Source organism: Dermacentor andersoni, chromosome 6 (genome assembly GCF_023375885.2).
Source record: "Dermacentor andersoni chromosome 6, qqDerAnde1_hic_scaffold, whole genome shotgun sequence".
In the NCBI taxonomy this organism is placed as follows: Eukaryota; Metazoa; Arthropoda; class Arachnida; order Ixodida; family Ixodidae; genus Dermacentor; species Dermacentor andersoni.
The window spans coordinates 11,887,501-11,899,978 of record NC_092819.1 but is presented as its reverse complement, the minus strand read 5'-3'; the positions used below and the strand labels follow the sequence as shown (position 1 = coordinate 11,899,978).

Genomic DNA, 12,478 nt, shown 5'->3' with positions numbered 1-12,478 from the left:
ATCAAATCAGCAATACTGCATCAGGCGCAATTGTTCGACCAGTGTTTCCATAAGTGGATGCTCCTATTTTTTCTTCAAGCTAGATTCTGAGTAACAGAAATTTGGACTTTCACAGAAATATCGCATTTTGGTGTTCACATCGTTCAAAGCAACCCTTGGTACAGTTACTTTCTAGGTTTTTAAGAAACGATGTCTTCGTTTAGAGGATTCAAGCTGCTGCCAAAATAACGCTAGCATAAACTTGTGTCGCCGCCTATTGGCAGCTTCAAAACGCAGCCATGCAAGGAAGGTTGCCGCGTGTTTCAGCGGAGCGGGCAGCAGGCGGCAACCTTTTCTGAACAGCTGCTTTCTGCGTGTTGGGGAATTGCAGCGCTTATATACACAAGGACAGAATAGACTAGACGGCAAGCGAGTGCTATCGTCTGTCGTCTCATTACTTTTGTCCTTGTGTATGTCTGTGCTGCGGTTCACCAACATGTTGTATCAAAACGCCAATCAGCCACATTATAGCTTTCGGCAGCTGCCGTAAGATCGCGGCGCAAGTTTATGTTAGAGCTGCCTCGGCAGCAGCTTTTATTCCCATAAATGAAGGAGCTGTTGCTTTTTTTCAAAAAACCAGGCAAGTAACTCTAGCTGCGGCAAGTGTTGTAGTGAACGACCTAGACCCCAAAATACATGTGTATTTCGGGGTCTTGAGATGTTTTTGTGACATGTTTTGCATGTCAGAGACTTTCGTAACTATGTTTTCTACAGCATTTGTGAATTCTATACACCTTGTTGTTGCCGTAGCCATGATATCCTTAGTAAATTATGTAAATCTTTAGTTGCTGTAATAGGTCTTTATGATCTTTAAGTAGCAGACGTACATTTGATGCAGAGGGAAACGCCCTGTTTTTACGCACGCACCATCGCACTTGCTCACTCACTCACTCACTCACTCACTCACTCACTCACTCACTCACTCACTCACTCACTCACTCACTCACTCACTCACTCACTCACTCACTCACTCACTCACTCACTCACTCACTCACTCACTCACTCACTCACTCACTCACTCACTCTAGATTTATCGGTATATGAGTAAGTACACTAGATGTATACCACCCATTCCTCTTTATCGGAAGACTGCCATTAGCCAAGCTCTTCGCTCTCCACACGATAAATTTGCTTGAATGAGGACCTGCTAACGTTGTATTAGCACTCCACTTGTGGTACTTGCCTGACTGACACGTTGTACTCCACTGGCACACAGGGAAGACCACCAACGAGGATCTTGTCTCTTATTTCTTCCTCGCTCGTGCCCAGGTTGCTGCCTTCTATGGTGACCAATGTGCCTCCTTCCACAGGCCCGTTGAGAGGGTGGATCTATGCGGGAGGTGAGCAATAGAAAAAGTGGTTGGCTGAGTTCAATTAATATGACCGTCAAATGGATCAGCGACAGGGCCATTTGCGATGCGTAGATACTGGTCTCCAGTGGATGATGTTAGAAAAATTTATTATGAGTAACTGCTCGCTATTATGTGGCGGGGTTCAAACTCTCTATCAGAAACGTAAATTGCAGGAACGGAATATAGGCTAAGAATTATGCAGCGTTACTGCAATGGTGACGCTGCAACAAATATTTTTGCCTTTGTAAAAACCTTGAAGAGACCCTCTGGAGCTTACAAAATTTCATCTTCCAGCGACGTTTGCATTAAGCCTCATCGTACATGGCAACTTCATTCAGCTTAAGCTTGGATATATACGACGCAATACATACAATCTTAGAATAACGTAAAGTGTAGACTCTGCAGAACAATGAAAAGAAGGGAGAGGGAGGTGGCGAAGGTTGCGTTTAGTCGGCTACCCGGCTCGGTGATAGAGGGAACAGAGGGATAAAGGAGGAGGAAAGAAAGAGAGAAAGCAGGAATAAAACGGTGAGTAGGGAGGAATTCGCAGATCGCTTAGAAATTGCACAAGCAACAAAAACGCACAAAGTAGCAAGCGCAGATTTACAAGCGGATGAACGTCACACCATCTGAAATGACTGTGCGCTGATCATCAAATGTTTATAAACCTGCGGTAACGCCTGCATACGCAGACGCCTCAATGTGCTTCTTTCACTTGTTCATTGGTGTTTTCCATGACGTTTTCAGCATCTAATAAAGAAACCGTTGAGCTCACAATGCTTATGACCTTAGCAGTGTGCGCTTTTCTATTTAGCCAAACAATAAATTTAGCGCGACTGAAAGCAAACCAAAGTAAGCAAAGTTCTTAAAATTTTTGCGTGGATGTTTGTCTCGTGAGCTTTGTTTTGCGTTTGTTGAAATACTTCGATTAAGACACTTCTTTAAGTAGGTTACACCTTTTTATAAAAGAGCAATAAATAGGGCACGTTATTCGATATTGAATTCTTTTAAGAACAGGCTGACTTAAAAGCACTATCTTAAGCAATAAGGCGGAAATACCTTCCTGTCACATTGGGTCTGTCTTCTTTCTTCGTGTAGTACTTTTAAGTCGGCGCTTTCTTAAAATAATCCTTAATCAAATAAGTTTTGCCTCGACCATTAATAAAGAAAAAGAGCGGGGCATTACTTAGACGCCTTATGGTTCGTATTACTTTCTGCAAGAGTATTTAAACGCGGAACACAACGCATGATGAAATAGTAAACGCTTCCATATTAACTGCGTGCAGTATTATTTTGTGCATGGTTGGCTTACATGCGCAACTTCCGTTAAAATGTTTCGTATTTTTTCCTTTCTCCGGCAAAGAACGGCCACACTGTTTGACAGTGTGACCTCTTCGTATAGCGAAAACAATTTTATCTCCTCGTCCCGGCACTAAAACCAGACCAAGGTCGAGCTGGCCGAATGTCACGGGGTAAACAACTGAAGCCAGCGCGTGTGGCAGCGCGATACACGGGAAGCGCGTAACTGCTCTCAACAATGCAACGATGAAATAAAAGAAGAATAAAAGTGCACCATAATAGCAAGTGCACTTCCCCAAAGTTCGCTGCATTTGGTCCTGTGGGAAGCGTCGGCAAAACACGTCTCCCGAAAAGTCATTGACATACGTTTTTACGATGACCCGATTAGATAGCTGCGGGTGCTCAAATGACTTTCAGCCAGCCGTTGGGGTGACTGCCGCTCGGCACTAAAGGTAAACAATATGAAAAGCGGGACATAACTGCTTCCGGAAGAAAAAAGAACAAGAGAGCGGGTTAGACGGTGCGGTGAACAGCGCTCACGAGATAAATGAAGCCGCAAAACTGCGACAGGAGTGAATTCGCGAACAGCGCAAGTTAACGAGCGAGACATGCAAATGTGCACGTCAGCTAGATGGTTACTATTATCACTTCTTTTCGTTACGTGACATTCAATTTTTGTTAACTTCCACTAAACCGCTCTCTCGTAGAGGCTTTGCAGGTGAAGATTTCCAAGCTGTTTAACAGTAGCTTGAGGGACGCCTTTCAGCAGTGCGCTCGTTGTCTGCACGTTATCTGAAAAAAAGGTTTTGAGAAAGGTGAGCTAATAATGTCTCCTCTTCTTTAAAAAATCTACCTGCTTTCGGATTAGTTGCGACATCAATTGTGTGCGATGTAACGGTTAGTTTTTTATTGTTTCGCAGAGAGAGAAGTGCATGTCTGTGCTATGTGCTGTTGTTGAACATAGTCAGAGCAATACTGTTAGGGAGAAATTGGGAGTCTAACACGTACATACATATTATACAAGTATTTTGAATGCATATATATATGCACAAATCTGTTGCTATAGATGTACTACTTGCATAGCGAAATGATGCCAGCACTAGCCACCGTATTTTTATTCTTCACAAGTTCTGTGGGCATAGACTGCAGTAAAGTGCCTATAAGTATTTGAAGAAACATTGGCCCTAAAGGTTCCTGTGAGCTAGTTGTTTTTGCAAAGAAGCTCATGCAGCCTTCAAAATTACCAACCTGCATGGATTAGTTCGATTTAACATCCGTGCTGAAGGCCTTATTAGCGGTGCCAAAATTCCTGCGGTCTACGGGGCTTCAGGTTAAGAAGGCTGCCGCCTACCGCTCTATAGTGTACGCATTTTGTTTGTGATTGACTCTATCTCTCTCCCTTCCGCTCTCCCTCCTCATATTCTCTTCCCCGAGCAGGGTAGCCAACCGGAATCACTTCTGGTTAACCTCCCTGCCTTTCTTTGCATCCTTTCTCTCTCTATTTAGTTTTCTTTTTCTCGGTTAGAGCCTATATGATCGCTTTCGATGGACTGAGCGATGAACGCCTGATTATGTGTGCACCAGTGCAAGATGGGAACTTCTCTTTTCCATCTCACCTTTCAATCCACTTTTCCCGGTGCAGGGTAGCCTATCGGTCTCAGCTGGGTTAACCTCCCCGCCTTTTCCTTATAACTTCCCTATCTCTCTCTTTCTGTGTCGGTTGTTTTGTTGATAAGATCGTAGAATCTGTTTATTCGAAACTTGTCACTGCAGCATTAATTACTTGGTTTGCAGAAAATTTGTTGTCGCGATATTCAGTAGTAATTATGTTCCTTTTTGTCAGTGGCTCACATGAAGCTTTGCCTCCGTAGTCACCGGGATCGCCTACTCGGGGCGACGGATGGTAAGAAATGAATATATAGTCGCAACGCAAAAGCGGTACACGGCCCCTAGATGTAGGTTGAGATGCGGTTTAGTGATGAAGTGAATAAGGATATAGTTAGGTGACTTTCAAGTGACTCTGTTCGCAAGATGCAACGTAACAGCACGTATTGACCTCTGTTATAGCTAAAAATATTAGGGCGCCGTGTAGCATAAATTCGCTGGAATGTCTCTGCAAGGCTTGTCTGAAGACTCAGGCACATTAATAAAGCAAACTGTGCTCTAATATTCATGACTGCGGCGGCGTTTTTGAATGTACCGTTTCATTTTAGTTATGCAGGATAATGTTTCTGATATACGTGACCATTCTCAATTACGCTACAGCGACCAGTGCTCCAGTGCTCCTTACGTGGAGTACAGGTGCTGGCTTTCTATCCACTAGCGTTACTATTGGCGAAACACGCGGTGAAATATAAACTCAAAGCACGCACACCATATGCGCCATAGAGGAATGATACGTAGTCGGATTTCGACACCGAGAGCGTGATAATTAATTAGTCCGTACCAACGATTTCTACATGTTACTGCACTGGACAGGAGATGTTTCTCTCTCGGCATCTCGAAATGGTTGGATGGCTTTTTGAAAACCTCATTAATAGGGTACAGTGTTGTGGAAGTTACACACGACGTCCCATGTGTTTGCCAATCGGCAGCAATTAACACGTAATGCCGGATTTGTGAATTTGTGTCTTCGTTTGCTAACGCCTGCTTGTGCCCTTGACAACGCTGCCCGACCTTGGCGTGATGAAGTATAAGTCCAACGACGTGGCCGTGCAATTCTGTATGTCACAATCTGCTAGCGGCGCTTTATCATGTGTGCTTCTGCGCATAAAAAAAGTTTGTAAAAGTGAAAGGTGAACGTTCTGTGCTTTTATGCTAGAACGGCTCATATTAATCATTGCTCACGTAATCACATCTAGCGAGACAGACGCGCGCGCGCGTATTCATAAGATCGCTCACTCATCTCGCATGTGCCGCCTTCAAGTCCACCTTCCGGAACGTTGGCTCCCGCTTTTAACTTGTTCTCGTCTTGCTCATCTCCCACCTTCCCCGTGTTTTCCCTCACTGTCGTTAAGGCGTTCATTAGTTTGAGCAGTTAATCTGAGCGCTTAGGCAAACATGATCTATAGTTAGGATCAATAAAGTCTCTCTGTCAAGTAGAATCAAATCAGACACCATGTAGGCAGTCTACATTCCAGACTGTTGCGTCAGGCCACTTGCCTTGTGACAACATAACAATTTGCGTTCCATTTTTGTAGCATGTAAAGTCCTTGTGTGAGAATTGACACTTGCGGTATAGCTGTACCAATAAATCCAATACGTGACCAAAGAAAATTGAAATTTTGGGGCCGCATCAACCGACATTGAGAGACAAAGTGCACCCCAGCTTCCAGCAGGTAATATTAGGTCATTCTATGCTCGTATCAGTAGTGTTTCTGGTAATAAATTGGCGTTTTGCATATTATATACATAATCGATCCTTCCCCCTCCCCCCCCCCAAAAAAATATGAATGAAAAAAGAAAACACCCTTTCAAGCTTAGATAGTGCTCCTTTGCGAAATTGAAAAGGAATGGGTAAGACTTATTTTCTTGTTTTTTGAGCACTTATTATTAATTTATTTTTTTGAGAGTGGCCATCGGCGGAGACTAGTAGGGCAACTAGGGCTACATAGGAAATATACGCGTGTAACATTTGTATATAAACCATGATAGTTACTTTCTACTTACGATACATTTTTCTTGTTCCGCGTCCTGGTAAACAGTGCATACATTCTTTGGAATTACGCGTACAAAATACAGTATAACCTAAGTTTCAATAAAGAAAAAGCACAAAACAAGCATCCGAACCACATAATTGATAAGGCGCTCTTCATAACAATGAGAAACACGCATATATATATCGGGAAAATTACTTGTACTTACCAACTGAATTAAAGAAATGATAAATGAATGGAAATGAAAGGGGCTGAAAAAACGACTTGCCGCAGGTATGATCCCACAACCTTCTCATTACGCGTGCGATGCTCTACCAATTGAGCTACCGCAGTGCCGTTTCCCCATCCACTTTCTTGAGTATTTATGTTTTACTACTAGAACTAACCCTGAGAGTGTTAGCCAGCGTAAGTACAAGTACTTTTCCCTACACTGCCCTTGGTGTCATTGTTTGCTGGCTTATATATACAGGGTGTTTCAGCGAACACTTTCAAACATTTTTAAAGGTTGCCTGTGGCAGAAAGCTCAATTCTAGTTTATGAGCCGGTCTACTCGAAGCGGCGGACACTACTTGCAGAAAAAAATTGAAACACAAATTTGAAAAATTAATAAAAATCCCTAATTAACTGTTTAGCTGATTATCTTATGACCTATATTCCAATTTACAAATTCCAGCAGTGGACTTCGCAAGGCGGATCCCCTTGGAACGAATTCTCAGGACGACACCAGTTTCGAACTTTACGGAGAAATGCTTTGGCGTTCCAGTTACTTGTGTGCTTCAGTGTATGAAAGGACGTTTTTTTAATAAATCAACTAGAACGCCAATGCATTTCTCCGTAAAGTTCGGGTATTTATATCTCGAAACTGGTGTCGTCCTGAGAATTCGTTCCAAGTGGATCCGCCTTGCGAACTCCACTGCTATAATTTGTAAATTGCTACATGTGCCATGATTTAATTAGTTAAAAACTTAATAAATGAATTTTTCATTAATTCGTCGATTTTGCATCTCCATTTTTTGCGCAAGTATTATCCGCCGCTTCGAGTAGACCAGTTCATCAACTAGATCTGTGATATCTGCCATAGTCAACTTTGAACGTGTTCGCTGAAACACCCTGAGAGAGAGAGAGAGAGAGAGAGAGAGAGAGTATTTTCCCAGAGACAGATGTCGGAACGAAAGGCTCGGCGAAAAGGAACATAGGCAATAAATAACTTAGATAGCGAGGCAAGTTCCGAACGGAGCTTTGTGCTCGAGGAGAAGACGTGAGGCGTGTCATGGGTTCCTCTTAATTCGATTAGCCACACGTTGCGACAACGAACAGTAGCGAAATTAGGGCTGTGCGCTCGTTGTCAATCGCCCCAGTGCTGAGAAGTGCTTCTGTAATTCTTATTTTGTTTTTTAGGTTAGTACCGGCAGAACATTGCACAGAAGCTTCCTTTTCATGGGAAAACTGACAAAGAAACGAAATGATACAGAATAGGTGCCATGCCGGCAAAAGAAAATCCTGTTTCAGACTTACGCACGAAGCAAAAAGAAATAAAATAAAGATTTGTCAAGTTCAGTGACAATATATGGCTCGCTGCTAAGTACAACCTAGCGCAATCAGGAATTGTCGAGGTGGGAAGGCAGGGGTGACACAAAATTATCAAGGTCGTTGTTACAGGCGCTAGAAATATCATAACTGAAACTGAACTATACGATAATTTATGTCCTTGCTTTATGATTTAGTTTCAAACGCACCAGGTTTTACGTTGAAGTTATGGGATGGGAAGCCATATTTTTACATAGGTGGTTAATATTGTCAGAGAAACTTTACAAAATTGAAAATAAAAATAACGAAAAGCTCGAGTATCAAGTTGCAATTGTGTAACTCAACAATGAAATACGATATTAGAATGCTGTAAACTGCACCAGCTGAGACACCTAAAGCGGACAGAATTTGTGCACATCACAGAGCTATCAAATACATAAATGATTTGTGACTTGGGCATTTGCAAACTTTCGTAAACACTAATAATATTGCGTAAGTGGTCAATTCATATGATAGGTTCGTCCCCTTTAGATGCGTCGTGCTTACAAAACTGTGAGATCTATTTTTGGCACAGAGTTACAAAATTTGGAAATGTTGTACTTCAATTTCCTTAAGATACTGGTTTTCTGTAACTTCTACAAGCATTACTGGGCCTAAACGAAAATACTGCTTTATTCAGATGCTAGAATTCAAGTTTCTTACTCACCACCCCCAGGACAGAAAGACGCTATTACTGCAATTTTTTACGTTTCTTGACTGCAACATAAATGAAACATTTTTCTAAACGTTCACGTAGCCGACAAATGATTTGGAAAACACTTTGCTTCGTGAGACGCCACTTGCGTCATGCTCCGCAACATATTAAACTTCTTTCGAACAAATCATTAATCAGGCCCAAAGTAAAATACGCGCCGCATAAGTGGGACTCATAATAAAATGATCTTGCTAACGTGCTTCAGTCTTTCCGCAATCCTGCGGCCAGATACAATCATTCATTCATCCTATTCATGTGACGTAAGCGTATCATCCCTAAAAGCAAAAGCTGATTTACAGTCGCTCTCGTACCTTCGTGCTAAAGCTGTCCTTGGCCTTTCTCATGTTCTTTTGTAGTTCACTCAATCATGGGCCATACATCAGCCTAGCCACAAAAGTATCACAACGCACTGGTTATCTACTTCAACCACGCTCACACACAACTTCCTTCTTCGCTTCATATTTTTTACTGAAGGGCATCAGATTCGAAAGGCCTTCCCCCATGTTGTCGCTAGCACTAGTGGCCCCGTGGTCATTGCTGATGTTGTTTTTGTTTCTGTCTTGCCAAATCATTATTCCGTTCTTGTTCAAATGCATAATCTAACACGTGCATTTGCCTTTTTATTGTTACCCTTTATTCTTTAAGGTGAACCTACATTTTTACTTATTTACCTATTTTCTTCCGTTAGAAGTATTTATTATTTATTATTTATTATTTATTAGGATTATTTATTAGAAGTATTTACCCCACACCTTACGCCTCAGCCCTTACAGAAGAGCCTTTAAAGAACTAAACTAGCCTGACCTTATCTTTAAATTATCTGACTGCGGTTTTGGTCTTAAAATATGACAGCACTGATTTCGGTGAACGTACGCTTCTGTGCACGCGCGCGCATCGTTATCCTGATGAAGCAGACAAAATTAGACAGGTATGCATGAGTTACTCTCGGGCATTATCTGGTCTTACAGTGAAGCTGTTAGCCACTACTTGGTCGGTATTTTTCTTGTCCGCGTCCACCTGCAAAAATGTGGGCCGATCCCAGCGAACGTGCGGGGCCAGGAGCAGTGGCTCGTACCCCCGTAAGGCAGAGGCTTCAAGCACTCAGCAAAGTGAAGCGAACAGTGCATACATTCTTTGAAATTACGCGTAGAAAGCACAAAACAAGCATCCGAACCACATAATTGATAAGGCGCTCCTTATAACAACGCGAAGCAATTATCGCTCCCCGCATACGTTTCCCGGTAAAGATTACTGTTTCACAAGCTGCAAGGCAACGGCAGCGCAAGAGGTTGGGAGTGACGTCCGTAACCTTTCGTACGTAACAGCCAGCATAGCAACTGACGCCTATATATGTAGCAGCCAGCTATAGTAACGACGCCTATAGCCAGCAGCTCAGAGCCACGTCGCCGATGATATGCGTCAAATACTGCGTCGCCTAGAACATAGCTGCGCCTGCAGGTCTCTTGAGTGTTCGCTATAATTACTGACTGATAGCACGCTTTGCAGCTTGTCGATGACACAGCTCCAAGGTGAAATGATTCAAATAGAGCCAGTGGTCACGTAGCGAAGGCAGTGCAAAGTCCTCGGCATGTGCTCGTACTTCTCAAATTGAATGTGTGCACTAAAGCGAACGATTAAAAAGGCAATAAAACTGCATAAGTTAGCCAATTTAACGCTAGCATTCATAGACAAACTAATGTCCGCTTCGCATCTTCAAGTAATCTACTTGGAGACACGTTCGTCCGCCACCTGTGCACATGCAGCTATGCTTGCAGAGTTTGACGAGGGCTCAAGGGATCTGTAGATTCTTGTGTCCTAGTTCTGTTTGCGCTAAATATTTTCTGTCATGATCGAGCAACGGGCTTATCTCCCGAGATCGTTCTGCTCACCCAATCGATCCTGGGCGGTGGGCACGACGTGGTGACCGGCTCGACGCACGATGGTCCGTAGTTGCACGACCCTCCGCACCAGGAGCATTGGTAGCGCTTGTCGCGCGTCAGGCACAGGGAGCAGTCCTGGCGGCCACCGTGGCTTCCCAGCAGCAGGCACTTGTACAACGTCACTGGGAGTCGGGAGAGCGCGCCGCGGTGGCCTAACGGGGGCTGCACACGCTCAGTTTGCTCGGATGCAGAGACGGTTCTTGTTTCGCGTGGGTTTCTTCCATCTTAAGCTTTGTTCTGGGTGGTCAAACAGACCGGGCCTACGCTCACAAAATTAATGCATCTATGCCCACAAAAGCTTTTAAACACGGAATAATTAACGCAATCTCGCAGCCGTCGCATCCGCGCACGCAAGAACAGGTGCACTGAAGAATTTGTTGTGGGAACATCTCATTGCGTCCATTGATTCAGGGCGTGTCTCAAAGTACGGCATGGTTTTAAATGTTTACGTGTGCGTTAATAGAATACTGCCAACCTAGTATTGTTCAATGTCCTCTTGAGCAGCTCAAAGTGTTATTTTTTTTTTACTGGGAGCTTAGGTAAAGAACAACGACAATTAACTAACCATATGTTGAACTTGTGATGTACATCCAAAATTTTTAATGGGAAAATTGTAGAGCGTCCACCCCCCTCTCGCCACCGCTGCTGCTATTAATAAATGTCCCAATAATTTCTTTCCGCGAGGATAGCTGCTGTAACTTAAATCTTTATGAGCTGCAAAAAAAGCGCATGAAATTCGAAAATGAATCACCTTACTAGGTTCTTACGTGCAGCAACATTAGTGACCTTAAACATGACAAGATTGAATGATCGATGCTGCACGCAGACCGAAGGCATCAACAGTCCTTGAGCAACGCGAATGGATCGAATACAATGATCTCGGCTTCCACATTCACCCGAGATATCCTGTCTCTTGAAGTAATGAAGCAAATGGAGCAATATAATATGATATATAACGCATAACAATCCTTGAAGTTTCGCGAGCGTTTTTTATGTTGACCAACTAAAGGGGGAGAAGGTTTTGGCAGCGCATGGCGATGCATCGACGACGACAGGTGTGGCCATCATCTATTATTTTTTGCGTGCAGCCTATTCATGCCTTTGGTCTACCTGCGTCATTCATTTTTTGGCAGCGTGTTTCAGGGAACCAATATCTCTACGGGCAAATGCCGGGTCACGTGGTACTTTTCTAACTCGTGCACTTGCTTTCGACCTCGGAAAAATTAAAACCAGAGAAGCTATCATCATGGAAACGAATTATTTGGGTATTTCTCAATAGGCTCTACAACCTTTTCATTGAGAACTTGACGTTTAAAGCAATACTTTACAAGTTGGTTAATCAGTCATCGTTAAACAATAACCGAAGTGCATACCAAAAAATACTGAGCTGCTAAAGGAGACAGTGAAATTGATTGGATTATCGTAACGCACATGCGCGTTTTTTTTTGGGGTTTTGACACTATAGTTATCTGAAACACCCTGCGTGCTATACTTTTAACTCCATAGCGTTAAGGGCCCCGTGTCGCAGAAAATCCGGCGTCGGCTTCCAGCGTCAACCGTCGTTTTGGGAATAATCATTCCGAACCACACATACCCAACCACGCAGGCTCTCCGTGTAGAGCAAAGAAGTTACTGAACTAATTGAATTTCTCAATGTAAAATGCATGAAAATATATCCTAAAGTACGACTTACACACAGCGCACACACACATGATAGCGTCGGATTGTAATTTGAATATACGAGAAAACAATTCTATTACGCGAAAGCGCAAACACAAACCCCTTTTAACGCGATAGCACTTTCCAGATGCCGTTCGAGGTCTGTCGCAGTAGGAGCGACGCGGCACGCTCGGTTCCTTGCACAGAATCAAAAAGAAACCCCACAAAGCTCGCCTTCGTGCACAGCGCTCA

The 12,478-nt window shown here is 43.3% G+C and overlaps 1 protein-coding gene and 1 long non-coding RNA gene across 5 annotated transcripts in view; one reads left to right on the top strand and one right to left on the bottom strand.

Annotated features, from left to right (window-relative positions):
* Positions 1-12,478, bottom strand: part of LOC126521224 (plexin-B-like) — a 487,065-nt gene that overhangs the window by 67,031 nt on the left and 407,556 nt on the right. For all 4 annotated transcript variants that reach the window (XM_055065821.2, XM_055065820.2, XM_055065822.2 and 1 more), the window contains 2 exons: positions 10,517-10,689; positions 1,223-1,368 (listed from right to left, as the gene is read on the bottom strand). In XM_055065821.2, the coding sequence (XP_054921796.1) occupies positions 1,223-1,368; positions 10,517-10,689 (319 nt within the window). The remainder of the gene's footprint in view (positions 1-1,222; positions 1,369-10,516; positions 10,690-12,478) is intronic.
* LOC129382232 (uncharacterized) overlaps positions 1-12,478 on the top strand; it is a 113,908-nt gene that overhangs the window by 26,022 nt on the left and 75,408 nt on the right. Inside the window, exon 2 of the long non-coding RNA XR_008610327.2 lies at positions 1,309-1,379. This is a non-coding gene — a long non-coding RNA (uncharacterized lncRNA). The remainder of the gene's footprint in view (positions 1-1,308; positions 1,380-12,478) is intronic.